Source organism: Mytilus californianus, unplaced genomic scaffold, assembly GCF_021869535.1.
Source record: "Mytilus californianus isolate M0D057914Y unplaced genomic scaffold, xbMytCali1.0.p SCAF_6, whole genome shotgun sequence".
NCBI lineage: Eukaryota > Metazoa > Mollusca > Bivalvia > Mytilida > Mytilidae > Mytilus > Mytilus californianus.
Genome location: NW_026262712.1, coordinates 113,800,721 through 113,825,826, shown reverse-complemented (window position 1 = coordinate 113,825,826; position 25,106 = coordinate 113,800,721). Strand labels below are relative to the sequence as shown.

The window sequence follows — 25,106 nt, the reverse complement described above, 5'->3', positions numbered from 1 at the left end:
TTAGAATATATGTTTTTTATTTCCGATGCAATGAATCAATATCAATACCAAAATATGCAATCCTTAATGACTTGACAACGGTATCGTAACTATATCCTTTCCGAATAAAATCTGTTTAAAGGTTTGGTTAGCTTTTGAGGTGAATGCCGACATTGCTGTGCTTTGTAAAGAATACTACCATAAAATAATGGATGTGAAATACCTGAACGTATAAGATGTCTGCATGTTGATTTATATTTACGAATGATGTCCTTGTACCGATGATAAAATTTAGTAAATGTTTTGACTAGTTTGTGATATCGAAAACCCTGGTGTAATAATTTTTCAGTAACACAGAGATTTCTTCAGTTGAAATCAAATACGTTGTTACATACACGAGCGAATCGAAATAGTTGAGATATATAAACACCATAAGATGGTGACAAAGTAACGTCACCATCTAAAAATGGATAATTAACAATAGGAAATGAAATATCATCTCTTTTATCATAAATTTTGGTATTAAGCTTCCCGTTAAAGATATAGATATCAAGATCCAGGAAAGGGCAGTGTTCATTGTTAGTATTAGCTTTATTTAAAGTCAGTTCGGCAGGATAAATCTCTTTAGTGTACATACTGAAGTCGTCATTATTGAGAGCCAATACATCATCTAAATATCTAAAAGTGTTATTAAATTTTTGAATCGGATGTTGTTTCGATGGGTTTTTGCTGATTTGAGTCATATATTGTAACTCACAACAATACAGAAACAGGTCCGCAATAAGTGGTGCACAGTTAGTCCCCATGGAAATTCCGATAACCTGACGATATACGGAATCTCCATAGCGAACAAAAATGTTATCTAGTAAAAATTCAAGGGCAGTTATAGTATCAAATCAGGTCCAATTGACATAGTTCTTTTGTTTGTTGTTACTAAAAAATGACCTAAAAGAGTTTGAACATATATATTCGCATTCCGACTTTTTAAATGCCCATTTAATCAGGTGTGTGAATTTTTTCTTAATAAGATTATGAGGCAAAGTGGTATATAGGGTAGAAAAATCAAAACTTTGAACAGGTTCGAAATCACCAATATAAGCATGCAATTTATCAAGTACTTCCAACGAATATTTGACACTCCAAAAGTAATTAATTCCACTATTTTCAAAGGCCTTATTTTAACAATTTATCACCAGGTTTTTGATTGTACCAAGTGTACTAGTAAGTATAATAGATAGTTTAGTAGTGGAACAATGGCTTGAAGACGAAATAAATCTATATTTGTAAGGAGTTTGCAGTCGGGTTGTTGTTTCTTTGACATATTCCCCATTTCCATTCTCAATTTTAGCTTCGGAAGCCAGTACATAGTTGGAACTTTCATTGTATTTGGTTCTGCTTGTAAAGAGGTAGCTAAAAGTTTATGTTTGTTACAGATGTCATTTTCCGAAAATGGAGTCAGTTGGAATGTTGGTGAATTCGTGATTTTTTTTTGTAGAACTTCAATGTAAAATTTACGTCAAACAATAATGATATTGTTAGCAGCCTTATCAGCCGGGACAAAAACATATTCCTTGGCGAGTTCTTTTAGCTTATGTTTGATACGGGAAATTTGGCTATTATGGTTGTTGTTAGGAGTAAAATGATCTTTAAAATGTTGATTACGTATATCAACTATGTTCATCACCGAATTAAAAAAAGAATCTAATGATTTCTTGTCAGCTTTTCTCGTTTTATCCATTTAGAGCAGTAAGTACGGAGTGAGTCGTGGATGATGTTACGACACTCATTCCAATTAATAATTGACTGGGGGACGATATATATTTTATACTTCTGTTGGAATTCATTATTCAATTCTACAGGTCAGGTACATTCTATTTTCTAACAAGAACTAATATATTGATGTTTTAACATATTGAATAAAAGATGAATGAATGAGTTGAATGAGTATAACGCAGAGGAAGTGATTAAAATTAACAACACACATATCAAAATATAAAACTTTATTTGTAAAACATATTTGGTAAACGTCAAATAGTATAAATCATTTAAACAGTAAATAAACATAATAATTTCACATTTATATATAGAAGTACATTAGTATAGAGGTCTGAAACTGACAGACATGTTATTGAGTACAATGTGTTTTGATTTATGTAAGAGAATATGACAAATCAGTGGACATATGAATGCAATATTTATTTATTCAGGTTATGATATAAAATTCCAGTAGACAGTATACTCGTCTGGTACTTTTCATTGTGTTATGGTTCCAGTCATGACTTCTATGTCACATTTATGGTAAGGAACGTGTTAAATAATCTAGTTGATGATTGTCTTCTCTATTTTGTAACTTTATAGTGTTTATATGTAACTTTGCTAGAAACCAGAGCCTTTTGAACACGCTACTATTATTTCAACACTAGAATATGATAACATCTAGATAGTTTAAAATTAGGGATATAAATAACAGTATACAAATAAATATTTACAAACATACGCAAAAAGTAAATAAAAATAAAAAATAAAGATATATGTTCTGCAGTCGTTAAACGCTTCTTTTTTGAATAAAAAATAAAATAAAAGTGAAATGATCAGAATTGAATGCTTCGTTTTGCAATTTTATAGGGTTCTTGCGCACATCGTAAGTATGAAAACAAAAACACTAAACTCACTTGAACACTTTAACACCAATAATATTAGAAAAAGAAGAAACCACGCATTTCATAAATAAATACATGTACAATCATTACATTCTAGCATACACACGCTAATAATTGAAAGAAAAAAAAAGAAAAAAAAAGAAGTACACAATAAGAGCATTATAAGAACGATGATCTGAATCCTACAATTCCAAAAATAATAAAATTCCTTAATTCTTGCAAAATTATTCCATTTCTATCAATGAATGGACGTACGATAAAAAAAACTTATTTTACACATTATATTTGCTATATTTAAATACGAACCAAGTCTTTAATTTGTTTTCGGAATATTGGGTGTAATATCTATGACTCGCCATTGAATTTTGCCTAAAGTAACCAATGTTTGTATGCATTTATTTAGCTAGTGCTCGTAATCTTAATTTGTATGTAACGTTAGATACGTCATCTACACAGGTAAAATAGCTACGGACGTATCACGGATGTGGTAATATACGTCCGTAAAACATCCGTAATACAGATGTATTACGGATGATACGGTTACGTCCGTAAAACGTCTGTAAAAATACATCCGTAAAACGTACGTGTAAAAACTGGTGTAAAACGGATTGTCCGTTTCACGGACGTTTCTGAAACATCCGTATTACGGCTGTATCATATTCAAAGATGTATTTTAAGAAAAAATGTATTCCATTATAACAAATCTATACGTCAACAGCATGCATAGTTAATTATGATTAGTTTTACAATAAATGAAAAGGTTTTGATTACTTTTATCATGCTTGAGATATATCTTGACACAAAAATGAGATGACTATGGTAAATAATGCTGAAACAGGTACACCAAGTGTAATATCAGGGCATAAAACACTCACTGGTAATTTTCCATGTGATTTAGAATTAAAACACATATATAGATCCATTCAAGTTGTTCACAGATTGTTTTTCTATTGAAAAAACATAACACATGGTGGTATTAAACTTTTATACTGTTAAATTTTTGAAGCAATATTGATACATGGTAAACATCAGATAAATAAAATAATTATAAATTGTCTACAGATATAAGATTTATTTTTATATTTCGAATTTGTGTTAGTCAAAAAATGATATTATTGACAGCAATTATGTAATATTTGTGTTATACTTCAATACTTTTGCAACTGTTACCATGGTTACAGTTTCTAGATTTATGAAATTTTCTGGCGATTCATGAAAACTATTTGCTTTATTATAATAAACATAAAATTTGATATATGTTTATAATCAAACACACATTCAATATCTGAGTACAGGTAATCTATTAATATTCATATTTGTTGAGAAATATTTGGATAAAAAGATTAAAAAATTATAATTTAAGCAGGATCAGCAATTTAATATCAAGACAAAACAATGTTACATCTAACCTGTATAATGTGACTGTGAATAAATATTTGAAATACATGTTTTTAGATCCTGTTCCAATAAATAGCTTTTCCACAGTAAATTATTTCTAAAAGCCAATTGATGAAAATATTTAAATTTTGAATAATAATGAGGATCATGTCTTACAGGAGCCAAACAAGGGTCAAACTACAAAATATATGTCAGTAAGGTATATATCTTTGCAAATTAATTAATCATATCAACAAAAGCAAATTATGTAAACTTGTGCATACATTTGATTATCATGGGTTATACATTCTTGTAACTTTTGACACAAGAAAGTAATTCAGGATGTGACATTCACAAATTAACAGCTATGGTCAAATCCAAGTACAGTTTGTTAATTCGTATGTACCAAATTTTAAAATTTTACTCCAAACTTTTCACTGTTACTGAGTATGAATATGGAAAAGCAATTTATGCTTTTTAAAAAAATTATTAAAATAATACCATAACATTTTTTTCACAAAATTTGCATTTAAATAACAAATTTAAATAATTTCATAACCATTTTTTTAATAATTTTTCTCACCTACAATTCATTTTGTAAACCTTTTTAAACACCACCTACATAACAAGGTTCATTGCAGTCATAGCACCAGAAGATATTTCTAAACTTTTAAAGACAATTGTTCCAACCACCACTGCCCCCTCAAAACTTTTCATACAAATCATGTTATGAAATTTGGAATACAAGGAATATCTTAACTAATACATAAATTTCTGTTAAAAATTTAAGGACAATAAGATAAAAAATTAAGCACATTAAGATGTGTATCCAAATTTGTAATTTTTTAACCGATATGTTAGGTTTTTATCTAAAATTTGGTCATTTTATACAATTCTCTTAATGTGTGCATTTTAAAACAGGGTCCAAACCTGTTCAATTTAAACTAATTATATGTCACATATCTGGAAAATACTCATATTAAGTTAAGAAACTTGAATACAAATTATGTTTAATGCAACTGATTTTGTCAAATTTCACCAAACTCTTATTTTTTTGCGTATTTATAATTCAAAGTGTAAATTTACACCTTTTATAAGAAAAGCTCCATAAAAATATTAATTTATAACTTCTCTTCTTCCAAATTCATTATCTTGATGCAATTTTTGTCTTGAAACAATGATATTAATATTTGATATTAAACATGGTGTTAAACATGTTAAATTGGGGCCTTATGAAACATACTTCTTTTCAACAAGTCAAACATAACCTACTGTACATTTACATTATTGACTAAATGAAACTATATTTATTTAGAACATACACAGTATGATTTTTCTTGTGTTTCAAATGATTTGTTTTTCTTGTAATGTTTTCTTGTTCAATTCTTTCTTCATGCAATGCCTTTGAAATGTTGCATGATCCTCCTTTGCAATCATGAAAAAAATTAACCCTTTTCTGTACATTTATAGAACTTAAAATATCAAAACCATTTTGCACATTGTACATGTCACAGTTACAATCCTTGGTGTTGACCTTCTCAGCTTTCTGCAATTTGACTATTAGTCTTGTGCTTCCTCTTTTTGGTGTTAAAATATACCCCTCTTGGAATATACCATAGCATTCCTGCAACAAAAATACAAAATTATCATAGTTGTCTTTGTTATTTCGTTGTTTGTTTGCTGTCTTATTGAAATATTTAACTAACAAGTTCTTTTATTGGTATAGTTCCTCTCTTTTGTTCTATTGGACAATTCAGTGTTCTTACATATCTTATGTTAATTATACTCACTAAACTTGTTAAAATTTGTGGGCAATTAATATACAAAATATGTACTATTAAAAAATTGTAGGATAATATATAATTTATTTGTATAACCTAAATAAAGTAAGAAAAAAGTGAGGAGCCAGGGATATATTAAATACCATTTCCTTTTCATAAGTAGTTCGTCTTCAATTTATATTGGGTTTGCATGTTAATTAAACACGAAGTTACATAATATTATTCCTATTTGATTCAATTATCTTCAAAATATGTCAAGCTGAAATTTGACTCCCCATAGTATCTTGCATACTCAGAATGTTTATCTTAAGTGTAACTTATATGAAGCCTATAGTCCAGTCAATCTAGCATAAATTTGACCCTAACCTTGAAGTAATTGCAACTGAAGATTTTTAAGTTTTAATCTTTAGCATTATACCCCAAATATACAAAGAAAAAAGTCCAACAAAATCTAACTTTAGGAAAACTAAGAATCACAAGTTTAAAATTCCTATGGAGATTTGTATTGAAATGGGAGATAACTCTGCAAAAAAAAGCAGAAATATCAATAAAATTGATACAAAATTATAACTTTACCGCTTTTATTCTTTAGAGTATAACAAACAACTCTAAAGGTGTTTTCATATCTTTTATCCAGCTGCAACCTAGATTTAATAATTCGTTAGTTGACCATTTATTAGATTTTTCAACATGTCAAGGTAAAGAATCTCAAATTTGATAAAAATAACTAAGCATCTATTCTTCTTTTTATGGTTTAAAGTATCTTGAAACAAGGTAGATGCTGAACAAATATAATTTACAGATATAAACAATACCAAATATTCACATTATTTTTTTCAAAATGGTCACAAAACCATAAATTTGCAATTCCTTTAATGAAAAATGTGCAAAAAAAAATAAAAATATGCATAACACTTTGGTATTGTCACATTTCATGAGCTGAAGATCTTATAATGTAGTCAAACAAGAACTTATAACCCCATCAAAGTATCATACTTTACATGAATTTTAAGAAAATCAACCAAAAACTGGTTTAAAAAAAAGACTCATTTTTGCGGAGTTATCTCCCTTTCCAATGTTAATTTCCATAGGAAATTAAAAATGCAGATTTTGAGTTTTCATCAAGTAAGATTTTATTGGACTTTTTTATGTGTATAATTAGGGCTTAATGCTATAGATTAGAACTAACACATTTTCTGTTGCAATTAGTTTGAGGTTCAAACTTGGTTTGAATGGACTACTGGTACATAATCATACAACAGTCAACATGTTGGTACACAGTCAGGAATTTCTTTAAGGTTGTTATTTATATAGGCTTAGATATATATATTTTATATAAATATAAGAGATGTGGTATGATTACTTGAAAAGAAAAAAAAATAAACAACTCAGAAAAATAAATTGTTAGTTTTTTACAATTCATTAACAGAAGATGTTTAAATGAATCTTTATTAATGATCATACAAATATTATGTTTGCACCTACATTTTCATTCTCATTTATGTATTGCACCCAATTTCCACTTTGAGCAAGCTCATTTTCTTGGGTGGTCACACCACTTCCTCTCTTCAGGGTATACTGGCTGATGTTAGCATCAATATTTAGTGAAAGAGTGGCACTCAATATTACATCCTCATTTTGGGATTCCTCCAAAACATGTCCATGTTTTCCTCTTTTTAATAATGAAATTTTTCCTGCGACCTGTTGAGTCTGGTGACCCAACCCAAAATACTTTCTTACTTCTGGGGAGGATAATCCAAAGTTGATCACATTTGGTGATGCAGTTTTCCTATGAATGAAAATCCACAAAATGACATGCTGAATAGTAAAAATCTTCAATTACAGTTTTAAGTCGATTTATTATATACAATTATTAATGAGTTATTATAGGATTAAACGCCTTCACTCAAAAATTAATAATATGTTTGTGAGTGACTTGGTCCTGAGTTTATACACCAATAAATTCCTTTAAAAAGGCATTTAATCCTTATAATTCTTTTAAATTGGAGATAAGGAATTTATTTTTCCACACTCATAACCTCTATCACAAGTAAATTGTGTATTTGTGTCATTGAATTAGCCTGGCGCATGAATATATTTGTTGGTTAACGCAAAATATGTACTTCATGAAATTTGCTATCTGGTAAAAAAATAAACTACAAAAACTCTTATTGTCATTAAATGAATGTTTTGTGTTTATTATTTAATTTAAACGATTGACGCGCAGTGAAAATAAATATTTTTAATGTCGGCAGCTGGATTGTGTTATAATAGCCGCCATCTTGTTTACATTGGTTACAAAAAGAAATTCTCAGTTGAATAGAAAGAGAATTATATGATGTAATAAGCCCAAGTCAATAACCTTGCCTAAGAAAACAACGATAAAAATATTACCCATGGTGTTTCAAATTCAAGACTGTTTCTTCCAGTTGCCTGTCTGTGCCAAACTGTTTCATGGTTTGTATGACCCCCAAACAAAATTTGACCCTTTTCCCTCTACATATTCAACTAAAATGATCTATAATTTTCTGTCTGACCGAATAAATTTAGTCTTACATTTTGTCAGTCAGACACAGTTCAGGATACACCGCAGGAGTGACTGTATATGCTTGTTACCACTTTACAGATTCAATTTGGATTTTACTTATAAATAAAGGAATTTTACTTTCCTCTTCCTTAAATTTTATTACTCACCATGTCTCATGGTCCTCAAAATACCCTCCAGTCATAATACGCTTAGCAACATAGTGCTTTGCAAATTTAATGCTGGTGTCTCTCTCGCTTTCTGGTTCTGTAAAAATATTATATTGCGAATTGTACCGTGATTTTTTTTCAAAAGCGTCCTCTTGAAAAGACTGTGGTGGACCATGGCGCTGTATATCCTCAACCTAAAATCAAATCACATCTTAAAAATAATGTGTAGTTTTAAGACAAGTCTGGCAGTATTCCTGAAAAATTTCTGAAGCCACCAACCAGATGCTCTTTCTTTAGAAATTATTGTTATATCAGGCTAAAATAAAATTTTCTTATAGCACCTATAATAAACAGCTGCGCCATGAGCGCCTGATACGCCCGTCATCTTGTGTGTGAATTTTTATGCAATAAGCATAAATAGTTTCTGACATACGGCGTGACATGCGAAAACCCCCCCTTTTTTTTTACAAAAAACTCAATATCTCTAAAATAAAATTTTGAATCAAAACCAAAAAGTATACAGATCTTAAGATTTATATAACTAAGAAGTGTGTAAAATTTTAAGCAATAATCATAAATAGTTTTTGAGATACGGCGCGACATGTGAAAACACCCCTTTTTAAAAAAAAAAAAAATCAATATCTCAAAAATAAAATTTTGAATCAAAACCAAAAAGTATACAGATCTTTAGATAAATATAACTAAGAAGTGTGTAAAATTTTAAGCAATAATCATAAATCATTTTTGAGATACGGCGCGACATGTGAAAAACCCCTCCCCCTTTTCTTACAAAATACTCAATAACTCAAAAATAAAATTTTGAATCATCACCAAAAAGTATACAGATCTTAAGATTATTATAACTAAGAAGTGTGTAAAGTTTTAAGCAATAATCATAAATTGTTTTTGAGATACGGCGCGACATGTGAAAAAAAACACACACCTGTTTTAGTTACTAAGTCCCGTAACTCAAAAAGTTTTAATCTTATTTTCACCAAAAAGTATACAGATCGTTTGACCATCATAAGAAACAACTATGTTAAGTTTCATGAAATTTGGATAAGTCATTCTCAAGTTACGGTGCGACATGTTTACGCCGGACAGACAGACAGACAGACGGACAGACAGACGGACGGACGCCGGACATTTGTATAACATAATACGTTACGTCAAAAATTTGACGGGCGTATAAAAATTATACAAGCCTGGGCTGGTGGGCATGTGGCCAAACTTGAAAACTGAACATGGAATTCAAAGTTTTCAGTGGCTATTTCAGTTATGGAAAATAAGTTGTACTCTTGTAACTACATTTTATAGCTATACATGTAAACATAATATTAGCCTGTCACAGTTTATAAACAATATAAGTACAACTTTGAAATATATCAACTTTTTTGTATTAAGAATTTTTGAAGGGCTTGGATGTTACTTTTATATCTAATTTTTATATCTGATTACACTTAGAAATAGATGTTTTTTTTTCAATAAAAAAAAAATAATATAAAATGTATATGTTTTCTTTTCTATTTTTTTGTGTTGCATGATGACTGTGTCATTGATTTATATACCATATCTCCTTTCATTAATAAATATGTCATATATATAACAGGCCAGTTTGGTCTACAAAAGACTTGTCAGGGACACTTGAATTTTTTTTAAAATAAAAGCATGAAGCATTGAGTACCAAACATTCTGAAAGGATTTTCTAAATACAGCTAAGGTTATCTATTTCTGACCTGGAAAATCCTTATTATTTACAAATTACATATTTTTCAATTAGGATTTCTTTCTTTTCCATATCTGAAACCTACCACATGCAACAGAAGATGTGTTTTAGCCTTTTTCTTCAGTTCAGGTGCATGTTGATGCACAAGCTGATGATATGCTCTGATGTCTTCTCTCAGATCTTGAATATCTGTCCTTGTAAAATTGGCCTGGTTTAAGGTTTTCTGAATCTAAAAAAAACATTATTAAGTATCATGTATATGAATTGTTATCTTTGTGTAAGATCATAAAAGACCTAAATTTAGACTCTTTGAGACAGTTCATACAAATGCCTTGAATACCTCAAATTACTGACAGGTGATAGTCGTTACAATACAAGTCAAGTCTTAAATCATGTTTCCTTCTACTGGATATTTAAGAGAAGATTTTGCCATTCTTATGGAGGAATTATACCTTCTTCAATGGACTTGTGAAAAGTATAGACTTATTAAAGAAATCTTTGTATTGGGTCTGAATTAGACCAGTGGAGCTGTATTTGCTCCACACATTTAGACTGTTATCTTTACTTAACTAAATTAATATTTTGGCTTCATCGTTTATATGTAAATTTATGTAGAATATTTAATAAAGTATGTGAACATCTGTATTTGGTCTCATTTGCCAGAGCTCAGTCCCAGTGGAACAAACCTTTGTCCGGCGTTCAATAGACACGAGGGGACGGTGTCGCATAGCCATCGGACCCTCCTGTTACACTACCCTACATTGATGGTCATTAAATTTATGTGTAAATCGAGTTGAGATGACCAATGATAATCTGCTTATCAATATGTTACCTATGACAACTATGTTAATGTCATTGACAGGCATGTGTGCCCTTAGTTTCTAGAGATAATTTTCATATCACTCTACTGTGCTGAGTAAGAAAATCATCAGTCAGTAAGATCAAAGGTAAATTTCGTAAAATAGCGATAATTCTTAATATTTTATAGGTAAAATAGATAAAAAATTGTTAATCAAGAATTGAAATAAAACCCTTACTCAAAATATCCATATTATTAGCCAAAAAGGATAGAGCAAATACCGATTTCTAAATCCTTTGTTTATAACAGTGCCAAACAGTAAACATGTTAATGTTATTTTTCAATAATTTTCCTTCATACCTTTGCAAGGTAGGACACCATGCGTATATATTTTCCAGCTACTCCTGCATAACTCATGTTGAGAGGTGCAAGCTGTAACTGAAAAACAAAAATTAATTAGCATGAAATTTATCATTGCTTAATTTTACAGTTATGGTAGTAATTTTTTTGTTGTTGACCTATATAATATAAACAAAACTATGCTTTTTTATGTTGGATTTTCCCAAGTCAGGAGCCAATAATTAATTAGTTTTTGGTCTGTCATGTTTTAAGTAAATAGTTGTATTATAAATTACACCCTCAGTTTCCTAATTTGAATTGTTTTACTTTCTCATATCAGGACCTTTATAGCTGATTATACAATATAGGTTTTCTCATTGTTAAAGGCTGTACTGAGGTCTATATAACTTCTACTTCTTTTTAACTCTGTTGGATAGTTGTTTCATTCAGCAACCATAACACATTTCCTCATCTTTACACTAATATTATATTCAGGATCTATTTTTGGAATAACTTACCAATATTCCTGAAAAAATCAACCTCAATTACAAGCTCATTCAAAAAAGATTTAGAAAATTACTTGTTAGAACATAAAGAAGCATAATAAATGCATAATAATTTCCACACACTTACTATATATATATATGTAAGCCTCAAATCTATGTCCAGCCTCAAATCTATGTCTTTTCTGCAAATCTATGTCCTTTTTAATATTGCGTCATAGACGTTCCAAATTTATGTCCTTTATTGTCTCAAATCTATGTCTTTTATTGTCTCAAATCTATGCCCTGTATTGTCTCCAATCTATGTCCTTTATTAACTCAAATTTATGGCCATTTTTGTCTCAAATTTATGTCCTTTATCGAAATTTAGAGACGTAAGACAGTTACAGTGACAGTTAGAATATTTTAGAAAAGAGATGTCAGTGGAAAAAGACTGACTGGCCTTCAAAATTGTCAGAATTTTATTACAACTACAACAACAGGGTACACACATCTATGTGAATGTTGATGTCAAGGTACACAATGGATTTTAAAAAAATACATAGATTCGAAACTTGAATAGTTCCCCAAAACAAAAAAATTGTTTAATAAGATAGTGGCACAAAATGTCGTTGTTAAACACAATAAATTATATCATACACATTTTTTATGTGGTATCTATATATTGAAACATTGAACAAAACGTTTGTAAATAGGTGTATATGTTTAAAGCTTACGATACAGAATAGGTTTAATTCATTGTTGAAGGCCGTACATGTATCTTTAGTTGCTTTTATACAGATGTCATTTTGTCTTAGGTTGTTTATTAACTTATATTTCGTATTTGTTATCAAGACGTAACGAGTAAAGGGAAGTAACGATAATTACTACAGAACAATTAAACACGGGATCAAGAAAAGCAAACAATTTGAAAATGTTGTAGTTTTACAATAAAATGTAAATAATTATCATACAATAATTACACAGGCATGTAAAATTTTTAAGCACACACATGGAGAACACATCCCAACTTAACATTGAATTATGTGAAATGACTTAATAAAACAAAAATTCTATAAGGCCGTACTTATTAGACGGGCATAAATTTGAGCATGGCGAAACAAACTGGAAAAAGATTTAAGAAAAGGACACAGATTTGAGGCCGTATATTTTTTTAACAGGCATAGATTTGCGAATGACGTCAAGATTGAAAACAAATGTGAAAATATGACACAGATTTGAGGCCGTATCTTTTTTAGCGGACATAGATTAGCGATTGACGTCACGATGGGGCACAGATTTGAGAAACAGACACATATTTGAGGCTGTACACAGATCTGAGGTTTACATATATATATCTTTATTCTCAATAAACCATCAATTTGACAAGGTATAGAAAAATAGAACTTAAGATATTGTTGAGGTAATTTGAATATTGCCAATACTATATGAATTTCTAATTTTTATCTGTTTTTAAAATTGTATATTTCATAACAATTTTTTCATTTGATTTTTATATGACCGCAAAAAATTTTACGGCAGTATATTGGTATGACGTTGGCATCGTCGTCGTCGGTTTAATCGTCATCGTCATCGTCTGAAGACACATTGGTTTTCGCACTCTAACTTTAGTTTAAGTGAATGGATCTCTATGAAATTTTACCATAAGGTTCAATACCACAAAAGGAAGGTTGGGATTGATTTTCAGGGTTATGGTACTAACAGTTAAGAAATGAGGGACCAAAGAGGGGCCAAAGAGGGGCCAAAAAATAAACATTTTTGTATCTTCCAGACATAACTTGTGTGTTAGTGTATGGATCTCTCTGACATTGTACCACAAGGTTCGATATCACAAAGAGAATGCTGGGATTGACTTTGGGGGTAATAGCCTCAAAATTTAAGAAGTTAGGTGGCAAAAAAAGGGCAAAAAACACAAAGGTAAAGCTGGGTTTGAGTTTGGAGGTAATTGCCCTAAACGTTTAGGAATTTGAGGCCAAAAAGGATCCAAAAAACAAGCATTTTTCTAGTTTCCAGACAATAACTTGTGTTCAAGTGTATGGATCTCTCTGAAATTGTACTGCAAGGTACCATACCACAAATGGAAGGCTGGGATTGAGGTTTAAAAAAATTTGGGGGGGGGGGGGGTGGATTTTTTTTTCCTTTTTTTCCTTTTTTTTCCTTTAGAATTTTCCATTTTAAATTGGTTATTTCTGATTTATATATAAAAGCAAATAATAATGATATGGTTTGAATAGGTAAATAAATTTTTTTAAGTTCTTAGACCACATTCATTCTGTGTCAGAAACCTATGCTGTGTCAAATATTTAATCACAATCCAAATTCAGTGCTGTATCAAGCTGGAATGTTGTGTCCATACTTGCCCAAACTGTTCAGGGTTTGACCTCTGCGGTCGTATCAAACTGTACCCAGCGGAGCTTTTATTTTCATTTATGTGCGTTTGTTTGATATTTTGTAATTGTTTGTTATATTTCAATTTATTTCATGAGGGCCTCAGGGAAGATTAGTTTCATAACTAACTGTGTAGCCCTCTTTAAATAAAGAATTATTATTATTTTTATTATTATTATTATTATTAAAGCTTTTATTTTCCAGCCCAGTAATATATAAAAATGCAATGCTTATTATGTACCACATCATTTTCTACCAGTTTTAGGTATATGTTTACTGCTTAAATGACATTTGTCATTAAAATAAAAAATAACTTACATATTCTTTAAAGTGCTTTCCTTGTTTGCTATCAATATAATGGAAGAAATTTTGGAATTTGCTTCCTGGTACCATCGACAGCAAATGCAATTGCAGTTTCAGTTTTTGTATACTGTCTAAATCCTGTAGAATTAACTTCACCAGGTGCTTTGCAAGGCCAAGAGGTATCAGATGAAGTAATCCTACAGGTATGTCTCTGTTAAATAGAAAGATAAAATAAATAATACAGGACAATCATTATGATAGGTAGTAAAATTAATTTCAATTACTTTGTCTTTAATCTCTTTCTATACATTTGGGTTGTCCAAAGCAGTTTTCAGGCTTTAACATTATCAAGCAGTTGAACATCCATAAAGGTTTAAATTCAGGAATGTAAAAACACTTGAATACATCGGATATTTGAATACATTGGATATTTAAATACATTGGATATTTATAACCAAGGCAATATTTTATGTCAATACATAGACGACAAATTCTAGGCCCTTCATATTTTTTATAAGATCATTGCAAATTTCTACTTAAATGGTCCAAAAAAATATACCATAACTAGGAGATATCTGTATTGTATAGCTTCCTTAAAACGTGTTTTATTGACTCATACACTGAGTTAACCTAAGTTTTATGTAGGTCAAGCTTAAACAGTACAGTTATAACCATTCTTATGTAAAATTAACAAATATTTCTTTTAACACCAACCATCCGCATCCCCCTCCATGACATTGTTCTGGTCAATAGAACCTTACTTGATTAATTGCTTTACTTTACTTCCAGTATTTAAGTTTAGTCATAATATTTAAATTTCTAACCTCAAAATCCCCTTTGAGTGAAGTTTTAAAGTGTACATAAAGCCTCATAACCTCACAATAAAATATGCATTAATCATACTAACCCCATACTGTATCTAAATTTATTTTTATGTATCATAATTAAACAAACCTATGAGGATCTATTAAATCCCAAAAAACATTTTCGTGCTCTTTCACTCCTTTCTGTTTTCTTAACGCTTTCTTGTCTCTCTCACAGGATCTCAAATTAATTCTTTCGACTGTTCTCTTGGTTTCGTCTGGTGTTCTTGAAGTTCCTAAAGACATGAAATGTTCAGAATCAACCTGTAAAATATTTCAGAACTTTAACGATAGGAAAAATAAGGCGTATCTCATAATTTAATGGTTTCAAAACACTTCTATAAAGATCAATATTTCAGAGTTATTCAAATACAGACTTTTTGAAATGTTATAAGAATAGTGTATATTTATCATGACTATTCATTAGCTCAGACAGACTTATAATGTTACTGTTCATGTAAAAATGCCAGATTCCTATATAGGTTTCTATGAGGGAAACAATTTACTATATCCCATAGTTGAGTGGGAGAGGACTTTATTGAATGTCACCCTCTCGTCCAGACCAATCAAAATTCTATACTTTAAAGGACAATGAATTGAATTAGCATCAAGTAATTAAAAACAATTTTATCATTTGACTGTCAAAATAAAAAAATAAAACATCTTGCTTCACTTCTGTTAATTTTTCTAATACTCGTAACGTTGTTATGTATGTGACGTCATAGAAAATACTTTTAAATAAAATTCATCTGTAAGAAACAATAATGGTAGGACATTCAGTATAAAAAATTAAATAACATAGCTGAGAGGGTGATAGAGCTGACTGGTACCCCTTCACCGCGGTTGACAAGGTTTTCTCGGGGTAACAATCTGCTCTATCACCCTCTCAGCTATGTGTTATTTATGTAATGTCTTTCAGCACAAAAAAAATTAAAATTAAATATGTAATTAAACTCATCACCTACTTAGAGAAGCTATTTTTCTGTAAATTCACATTTTATAAAATATTTATACTGTTACTGCTGTTGCTGTTACAAAATAAATACATTCAATTCATTACTTGTATTCAAAGGTGCAGTTGTGTACAAAAAATAGTCATGGTGATCATAGCTACTTACATTGCATCTTGGGCAGTATTTATTAGCTGCTGCTCCTAAATGGTTGCAACAATAAGACAACATATTGAAGTCTGCAATAACAGAGTTGAGACTTGACTTAATGAAGCATTTTTTCATCTCATTGGCATCATAACCTTCGACTCCATCACTAAAAGTAAAAGGATGAGTTTATTGAAGCATTCAAATCATGAAATTTCGAGTTTCAAAAAATAATCACTTTTTTCATATGTTATATTGAAATCGTCATCAGAATTTATTGCAGCTAAAAATGCAAGAGAAAGCTAGAAATTTCAAGTATTACTACAAAAATAATTATGAAGAAAACTTGTTTATATTAACAAATCTTAACCAAAGAGTAAAACTTTTAACAATTCACCTTAAAAAACAACGTTGATTGAGGCTATTTTTATATATATGTCAATGTTTTAAAATTGTTCATTTCATCTAATGAATATTTTCCTTCTGATGCCAACTAACAAACAAAAGCTTAAATGAAAATTAATCCTTTATTTCCACTAAATACTTAAGAGTTATCTCCACTTAGAAGTCAGGAAATAGAAATGACTTAGCACTTGCTGAACACAAGTTTGCATAGTTCAAGTACAAGTTACTTTGATTGTGATCCATTTGGATCTGGGGGATTTTTTGGTGGTAATGCAGTTGAAAATAGCTTGAAATATCAACCCATAAGTGCCACCTGGAACATGTATATATCATAAACTTAGTTTTCTGTGCACGATTTTATCATTTTTTATGCATCCATATCGTATAATTGTTTATTTTTTTATTCTTCTCTCTGTCTGTTAAGATGAGAAAATATGGCAGCTAATTCATTGTTGAGTTTGAAGCTGTAGTTTACCGATGGTCACCTTATAGTAAGCAATCAACAAAGAAGCATGGATATTGAGCACATGCATAACAGGTACAATAAGGTAATAGTTAATTTCAATGACAGATCAATGTGTATTGCGATCACCAGATTTTTACAAGATAGGTCATGCTGAGTTCACTTTGCACAGGGAAAACAAATTGGCAAATTGTTTGCTGTAACAATTCAAAAAAAGTAAATCTTTTTCAAAATTTGGACAAATCATAGAATTATGTACAGAAGTTTTATAATTAACATGTGATAGAGGTTACGTCAGTGTGGAAAAAAGAATTCCTTATTTCCATATCTAGAAGGAAATTTTGTAAAAAAATAAATCCATTTTTCCGTATTTTACTTTAAATGGACTTAGATTTTCTGCCAGGAAACAACATATTCACTCTGTGGTTAAAGTTTTTAAAATTTTAATAACTTTCTTATACTTTTTTGGATTTGTACCAAACTTGGACAGAAGCTTGTTTATGATCAAATGCTAGTATCTAGTAGGAAATTTTGTTTTCTTCCAGTTAACATTACATTCAGTCTGCAGTTAAAGTTTTTAAACATTTATTATATTCATAAACTATCCTGGATTTTTACCAAACTTGGACAGAAGCTTCTTACAATCAAAAGATAGTATCAAGAGGAATATTTTTATTGATTTACTTCCTCATTTCTGTTGAGCCTGCGATTAACAGAAAAAGTAGGCGAGACACTGGATTCCGCGGAACCTTTACGATTTTTTTTAAGAATTATAAGGATTGAAGGCCTTTTTAAATGAATTTATTGGAGTATAAACTAGACCAAGTCACTCCCAAACATATCACAAAAGTCTTTCCTTTTTATAAGCTGCTGCTCCTAAAGGGTTGCAACAATAAGACAACATATTGAAGTCTGCAATAATGGATTTGGGACTTGATTCAGCTGTTTTCTGCTCTTTTGTTGGGTTGTTGTCTCTTTGACACATTCCCCATTTCCATTATCAATTTTAATTCGGACTTTTAAAAAAAACAATTTTTCCTATAATATTTCTGTCATATAATCAAGGAAAAATTAACATCAAATATAAAAAAGAAGATGTGGTATGATTGCCAATGAGACAACTCTCCCATAGACCAAATGTACACTTTGATTTATTATAAAATTAATAATTAATCACCTTTGAAGATCTTTTATATCATTTAGTATTACTTGTGCAACATCCATTATTTCTACTTTTTCAGATGCACCTAGAAATTGAAGGGCACCTTCTTTTTGTCTTTCCTTGGTTGGTAACCCTGGAAATATATCATTTATAACTCATGAAAAACACTTAATCCTGCTACAGTTACATGTTACAGTTAATTTTTAATGCAATACACTTTCGCTATCGGCTAATTTCTATTTACCTGTGGAAATATAGTTTAACATGTGGTTATCTCAGAACAAATCAAAATCAAATCCGTGAAAATATATGAATTAATAATATCATATATATGTTTAGGACTTTGACATTTTTAGTAACGATTATTCTTAAAAACGTATTGTTAAAATGGCTTCATATGGACATGTGTCTATTATGTACAAAAAAAGGTACCAGTATCACATAGGACCAGGAATTTTTATATTTTTTTTTTTTTGGGGGGGGGGGGGGGAGATAATTATGCCCTGCCGTAGCAGTGGGGGCATTAAGTTTTTTACCCTTGTCCGTCTGTCCGTACGTCCCAAAATTGGTTTCTGTTCTCTAACTTGAATTTGCCTCAACCAAATGTTTGAATTTTGGTGGTGTCAATTTTACCGTTCTAGAGTTATGCCCCTTTACAAATGGAATGCTGAATTTTTCGTTTCCGTTCTCTAACTTTAGTTTGCCTCAACCAAATGTTATGAAACTTATACACAATGCTTATTACCACAAAAAACAGATCAATTTTGAATTTTGGTGGTGTCACTTTAACCGTTCTAGAGTTATGCCCCTTTATAAATGGAAAAATTGCAAAATTTGTATTTTCTTCTAAATATCAAAGTAATTTTTAAAATTGGAGTAATCTTCCTTTGTCCATGATTATAGTTGAATCAACTACAATCAATGCTTTATACAATGCAATGTTTAATTTTGACTTCCACTGATAAAATACAGATCAAGTTGAATTTGGGTAGTGTCACTTTAACCATTTTTGAGTTATATATGCCCCTTTATAAATCGAAAGATTGCAAAATTTTTAGTTTCCATTCAGTAACTTAAGTTTGCCCCAACCAAACATTATGAAACCTATACACAATATTCATTACCACAAAACAATGATCAAGTACAAATTTTTTTCTAACTTTAGTTTGCCTCAACCAAATGTTATGAAATTTATACACAATGCATATTACTACATAATACAGATTAATAACGAAATTTGGTGGCGACCCTTTTACCATTCTTGAGTTATGTCCCTTTATGAACATAAAAATTGCTGAATTTGTTAGTTTGTCTCAACCAAATGTTAAAATACTTATACACAACCGTTCTAGAGTTATGCGTGTTTACAAATAGAAAAACTGCTGAATTTTTAGTTTCTGTTCTCAACTAAGTTAGCCTCAACCAAATGTTATGAGACTTACACACAATGCTTATTACCACAAAATTCAGATCAAGTTCGAATTCGGGTAGAGTCACTTTTACCTTTCTTCAGTTATGTCCCTTTATAACTATATGATATGCCAGCGGGGGCATCATCTGTGTCCACATGTGGACACTATCCACATTTATTTTTATATAATTTGCAAAAATTAGAATGGAAAAATTTAGGTAGACATAATAACTTGCATTTAAAATTTTACACTTGAGGTACAGAATTTTTTTGGAAATATTATACCTGCTATTTGCATTTGAATACAGTGCAGTGCCATCCACTGTCTGCTCTTGTGTGTTGCAGTGTCATCCAAAAAAAGATTAATAGGAATGTGAACAACAGGTAAATCATCCACTCTATCATTATTGAAGTTGATATCAGTTTTCCACTTTTCTGCTTGAGCAGGATGTCCTATAACTTCACAATTAGCAAGTGGCTTTCTGTAATTCATTAACATAGGAATAACAAAACAGCAGTTGTTCACAGCTACTTTAGTACAAGTAATCTTGATGTACAGTTCTAAAGATGCATATCAAATGCACATCTGTATAGCTGTATATAAACTGTACATCTGTAAAGCTGTATATCAACTGTACAGCTGTATATAAACTGTACATCTGTAAAGCTGTATATAAACTGTACATCTGTAAAATCGTATATAAACTGTACATCTGTAAACTGTATATAAACTGTACATCTGTAAAACTGTATATAAACTGCACATCTGTAAAACTGTATATAAAATGCGGATAGATATAGTATAACACAAGATGCAGTGGTAGAATCTATATGATAAGCTTATACACAGATTTAAAATGTGCAGTTGATGTACATTTTTACAGAGTTACAGTTTATATACAGCTTTAAAAATGTACAGTTTATATACAGTTTAACAGATAAACAGTTTATATACAGCTTTAAACTACAGATGTACATTTGATATGCATATTTAGAACTGTACATCAAGATTAATTGTACTAAAGTAGCTTATTTATGGAAATTTACATTTGTATGATGATCGATATATTGAAAATGTGGTCATGCCATGAAAAATCTTGGTAATTAATTCTTTTTTTCTATGTTACTATGTTTCCTTTGTTTTAGTAATGCATCAGAATATTGGAATAACAGTACTCTTGTAAATGTGTCAAGGCAGCCATCAATTTGATCGGACTGTAAAACTGTTAGTCATATCCCAAATTAATGGTGGTAACTCAATAGCGTAACAATACATATACTAATACTAGTAGATGAAAATTGTATGTCTTAAAATATTTTCAGACAATTGAACCATGATTTTTCCAACTCAAAATATAAATGATATTACTTAATCAAAATTGCTGTTTCAAATGAATTGCTTTTGAAGTATTAACTTATCTGTATGAACTTATTGTACACATATCAATTACCTTATGTTAAACCATTGTAGTGACGTCAGCCTATTCATTTACCGTGGATTCTTTTTCTAGAATCAACGCTTCCTTAATCTGCCGCTGAAATTGACTCACCAAATTATATTCAATTGTTTCCTTTGTGTGCCTAATTTCATTAAGTTTGAATTGGCTAATTTACTGATTTCTGTTCACTAATGGAATTAATTTAAAAACTTACCTTTAATTTTTGTAATTTTTATATGCCTTCACTGGGAATCGAACCCTTCCTTGAAATCTGTTATGTGTGACTGACATCAACACACTGACGAAACCTCTCGGCTACCAATGGGTTACACTATAGATGTTTATTTTATATATTTAAATGAACATCTGATATACATCGGTTCATAGGACACACAGGGCTTGTACCTTTATATAGACACAATAGGCAGTCGTATAGTATGAGTTGGTAGCCGCGAGGTTAGCATGGTTAAAATCAATGCGTTAAAGATCGGGATTTGTCGGTTTAGGTTCGAATCCCTGTATTCTCTCTGTTGTTCCAATTCTTAAGCTATCCTTGTTTTTTCTAATTTTGCAAGTTATAGCGGATATTTTTGTAATAATAGCGAGTTTTACCGTTTTTTTATATATTATTATCGGCTATTTCACATGTTTGAAACAAAAATGATTACATTCTATTTGTCAATTTTTGTTTTATAAATATAGTATGATTTCATCTGTTTTACTACATAATTTTACAAAGGTTTGTTCGCAAATTCCTATGCGAGAAAATCGTGATGTGCCTAGAGTGTTAGAAAAGTTTCGATAACATACTTATTATATATACTTTATATATGCTTTTTGGTCGGGTTGTTGTTTCTTTGACACGTTCCCCATTTCCATTTTCAATTTTATTAGAAATAATTTCCAATATGTCTTATTTTGTATAAACAGATAATATTCATATGCCTGGTAATATAAAGATCTTTAAAGGTAGAAGTGTTATATTTGTATTTTGTTAACCAATTAATTGTGATCTGAGATTTATCAATGCATCGTTGGACACGATAACATGGTTATTTAAACTCACTTACAATACCTTCTAATTAAGAAAAGGCTTTAATTTTGAAAGAAATTAACACAATAGTTTAAGTTATAGATACAATGGATAAGCGTAGATTCATGAAAAATAAACCATGAGCCCGGAGGGCGAATGGTTTCATTTTCAAGAATCCACGCTTATCCATTGTATCTATATAACATAGATTTAGAAGTATCTGGGTGTGAAATCATCATCTTCAAAATTGCAGATGGTTTTAGAGTCCACAATGGAATTTTATCTGAGTTCTGTCCCTTTAAGAATTATAATAGTAATTATATCATTCAATATACAGTACATTATTCTATTCAAGAACATTAATACAGCACCATTGCTGACAATTGCATATACTACAGGTCTTTAGAGAAGATTAGCACTTTTCCAGCAGATAAAATGAGCTATACTGAAAGTGCTCTGAATCATTGATAGTCACCCCGAGTCCCTTAATTTGCACAATAATTGCAATTTACATCTTAACCAAATAATATTCCCTGATACATGTTTCGCTGTTTACATTTTTCTTGATGAAAAATCCTGGAATTAATTTAATTTTTTTATCAAATATTTGCTGAGTTAATAAAAAAATCATTACAATTTTAGGCATTAATGATGAGGGTTATGAGAAGTTCTGTTGGTCTTGACTTATATAACATATATTTTCTTCAAATTACAATAAACTAAAAGTGCAAATTAATGAGTTATTTCCCCTTATGGACAGTGTTTTTGAATAGATTTATAAGTGAAGCTCATTGCAGAGAGATAAAGATTCCACAACTGCAACAAGTGTGTTACGATATTACTCCACTCAAGACAGTTAAATTTTAATATTTAAAGTGTGAGGCTTGCTAAGCTTTTTAAATAGTTAAAATTTAACTGTTGAGAGCGGAGAAATATCGTAATACACGAGTTATAGTGGTAGAAACTGTTTCTCTAATGATTTTTATCCTTCCTTTTCAAAGATTTTAAGAAAGTTGTGTTTCATTTTATATGACGTCATCAGGTATGGTTGCCTTTTTTCATGACGTCACAATAGTGAAATCCAAAAGAAACCAAAAAAATTTAATGTCACAATTGAACTTCGACCAATCAATTGCTGAGAACAGATTTTTCACTAGTGAGGAGAAATATCTTTCTGACACCAATCAAGAAATGTGAAAATAGCACAAAAATTAGAGAAGAAAATATCCAAACAACATCTTAACAAATTGAATATAAATTCTATAAATAAGATACTTAGTACACATTTTGAAATCTTTACTGCAAATGGTCTTCCTGATATCATACTTACCTTTGTAATTAGTTCTTCCCATGAAAAACTTCCAAACTTCTTTTCTTTCAGTTTGTAAAACAATGGACTATCAGGAACATTTAATTCTTTCATCATGTACAGCACAAATTTAACAACTTCATCACTCTGAAAAAAGGTATAGCAACCATATTCCCCACAAACAATGTTAACTTTTCTGACATTGGACTCAGAATTCTTTTAAACTGAGTTTTACTCTGCATATTGCTATGTGTTACTTTTTTCTACATTGACTAGAGGTATAAGGGGAGGTTTGAGATCTCACAAAACATGTTTAACCCCGCCACATTTTTGCGCCTGTCCCAAGTCAGGAGCCTCTGGCTTTTGTTAGTCTTGTATGTTTTTTAATTTTAGTTCATTTATATGTTTTGGAGTTTAGTGTGACATCCATTTTCACTGAACTAGCACACAATTTCATTTAGGGGCCAGCTGAGGACCACCTCCAGGTACAGGATTTTCTCACTGTATTGAAGACCCATTGGTGGCCTTCGGCTGTTGTCTGCTCTTTGGTCGGGTTGTTGTCTCTTTGACATATTTCCCATTTCCATTCTCAATTTTATTATATTGATTTAACTATTTTTACAGATTTGACTATTACATTGGTGATGTAAACATGTATTTTCAAAGATTTTTTTTTATGGCGTCATAAAATAATACAATGATTTGAATAATTTCAAATCTTCATATTCAAATTTAGAATTCCTGGTTTCTTTCTTATTCAAGGAGGTTCAAGGGGGGGTCTTAATTAAAATCCATAGATTTTATTTAATAATTAGTCAAAATTAAGTCTTAAATATCATGCTTTTTTCAAAAATATAATAAAAAAGTATTTTCACGATACAGGTTAAACACAAAACTGTAAGATTTTTGACAGATTATGCATGGAAAACCAAATTTTGTGTTATAAAAAGAAAACTAAACCATAGAATTTTAAGATAAAATATGAGAAGATAGCTACATGTATTATAACATGCTATCTGACGGAAAAAAAAATGGTCAGTTGACTTGTTTTCATGCTACATATTAAAATAGGTAAATTCACAACTGTTTCTATTAAAAAATAACTTTATCTGAGTTATATCCCCTACTATCTGAATTATCTCCCCTTATTTGGCAAAGTTGAAACAAAATGAATAAAAAAAAAATTACTCACTACTCTTAAAATTTGCACATTTCATTAAAGATTTAGACCAATTGTTATCTGCCCTTCAAAATCCAAACTGAAGAAAGACACCCTAGCCACCTTAAATCATTGTATTCAGAACAGTTTGATAAGTTTCTGCATGAAAAAAATAACATAAATTGTCTTGAAATATACTTTTTATTCAGCAAGAAT

The 25,106-nt window shown here is 30.2% G+C and overlaps 1 protein-coding gene across 1 annotated transcript; it reads right to left on the bottom strand.

Moving 5' to 3' along the window:
* Nucleotides 1-4,897: 4,897 nt before the first annotated feature.
* Nucleotides 4,898-23,845, bottom strand: LOC127706729 (uncharacterized). The gene is made up of 12 exons (XM_052211387.1): nt 23,753-23,845; nt 22,869-22,906; nt 20,236-20,432; nt 18,555-18,672; nt 16,531-16,678; nt 15,504-15,676; nt 14,565-14,760; nt 11,377-11,454; nt 10,303-10,446; nt 8,492-8,685; nt 7,283-7,586; nt 4,898-5,640 (listed from the first exon to the last, which is right to left on the bottom strand). The coding sequence occupies exons 1-12, from the start codon at nt 23,843-23,845 to the stop codon at nt 5,308-5,310; spliced, it is 2,016 nt and encodes a 671-aa protein (XP_052067347.1). The 3' UTR covers nt 4,898-5,307.
* Between the last annotated feature and the right edge of the window lie 1,261 nt (nt 23,846-25,106).

Bases quoted from the DNA above. Each gene is read 5' to 3' on its own strand.
- LOC127706729 (XM_052211387.1), bottom strand. From the start codon at position 23,845: ATGAAAGAATTAAATGTTCCTGATAGTCCATTGTTTTACAAACTGAAA. The intron at 18,673-20,235 runs GTATAATATTTC...ATATATTTCCAG, and splicing joins TATTCAAATGCAAATAGCAG to GGTTACCAACCAAGGAAAGA. The intron at 8,686-10,302 runs GTAGGTTTCAGA...ATTTGATTTTAG, and splicing joins CACATCTTCTGTTGCATGTG to GTTGAGGATATACAGCGCCA.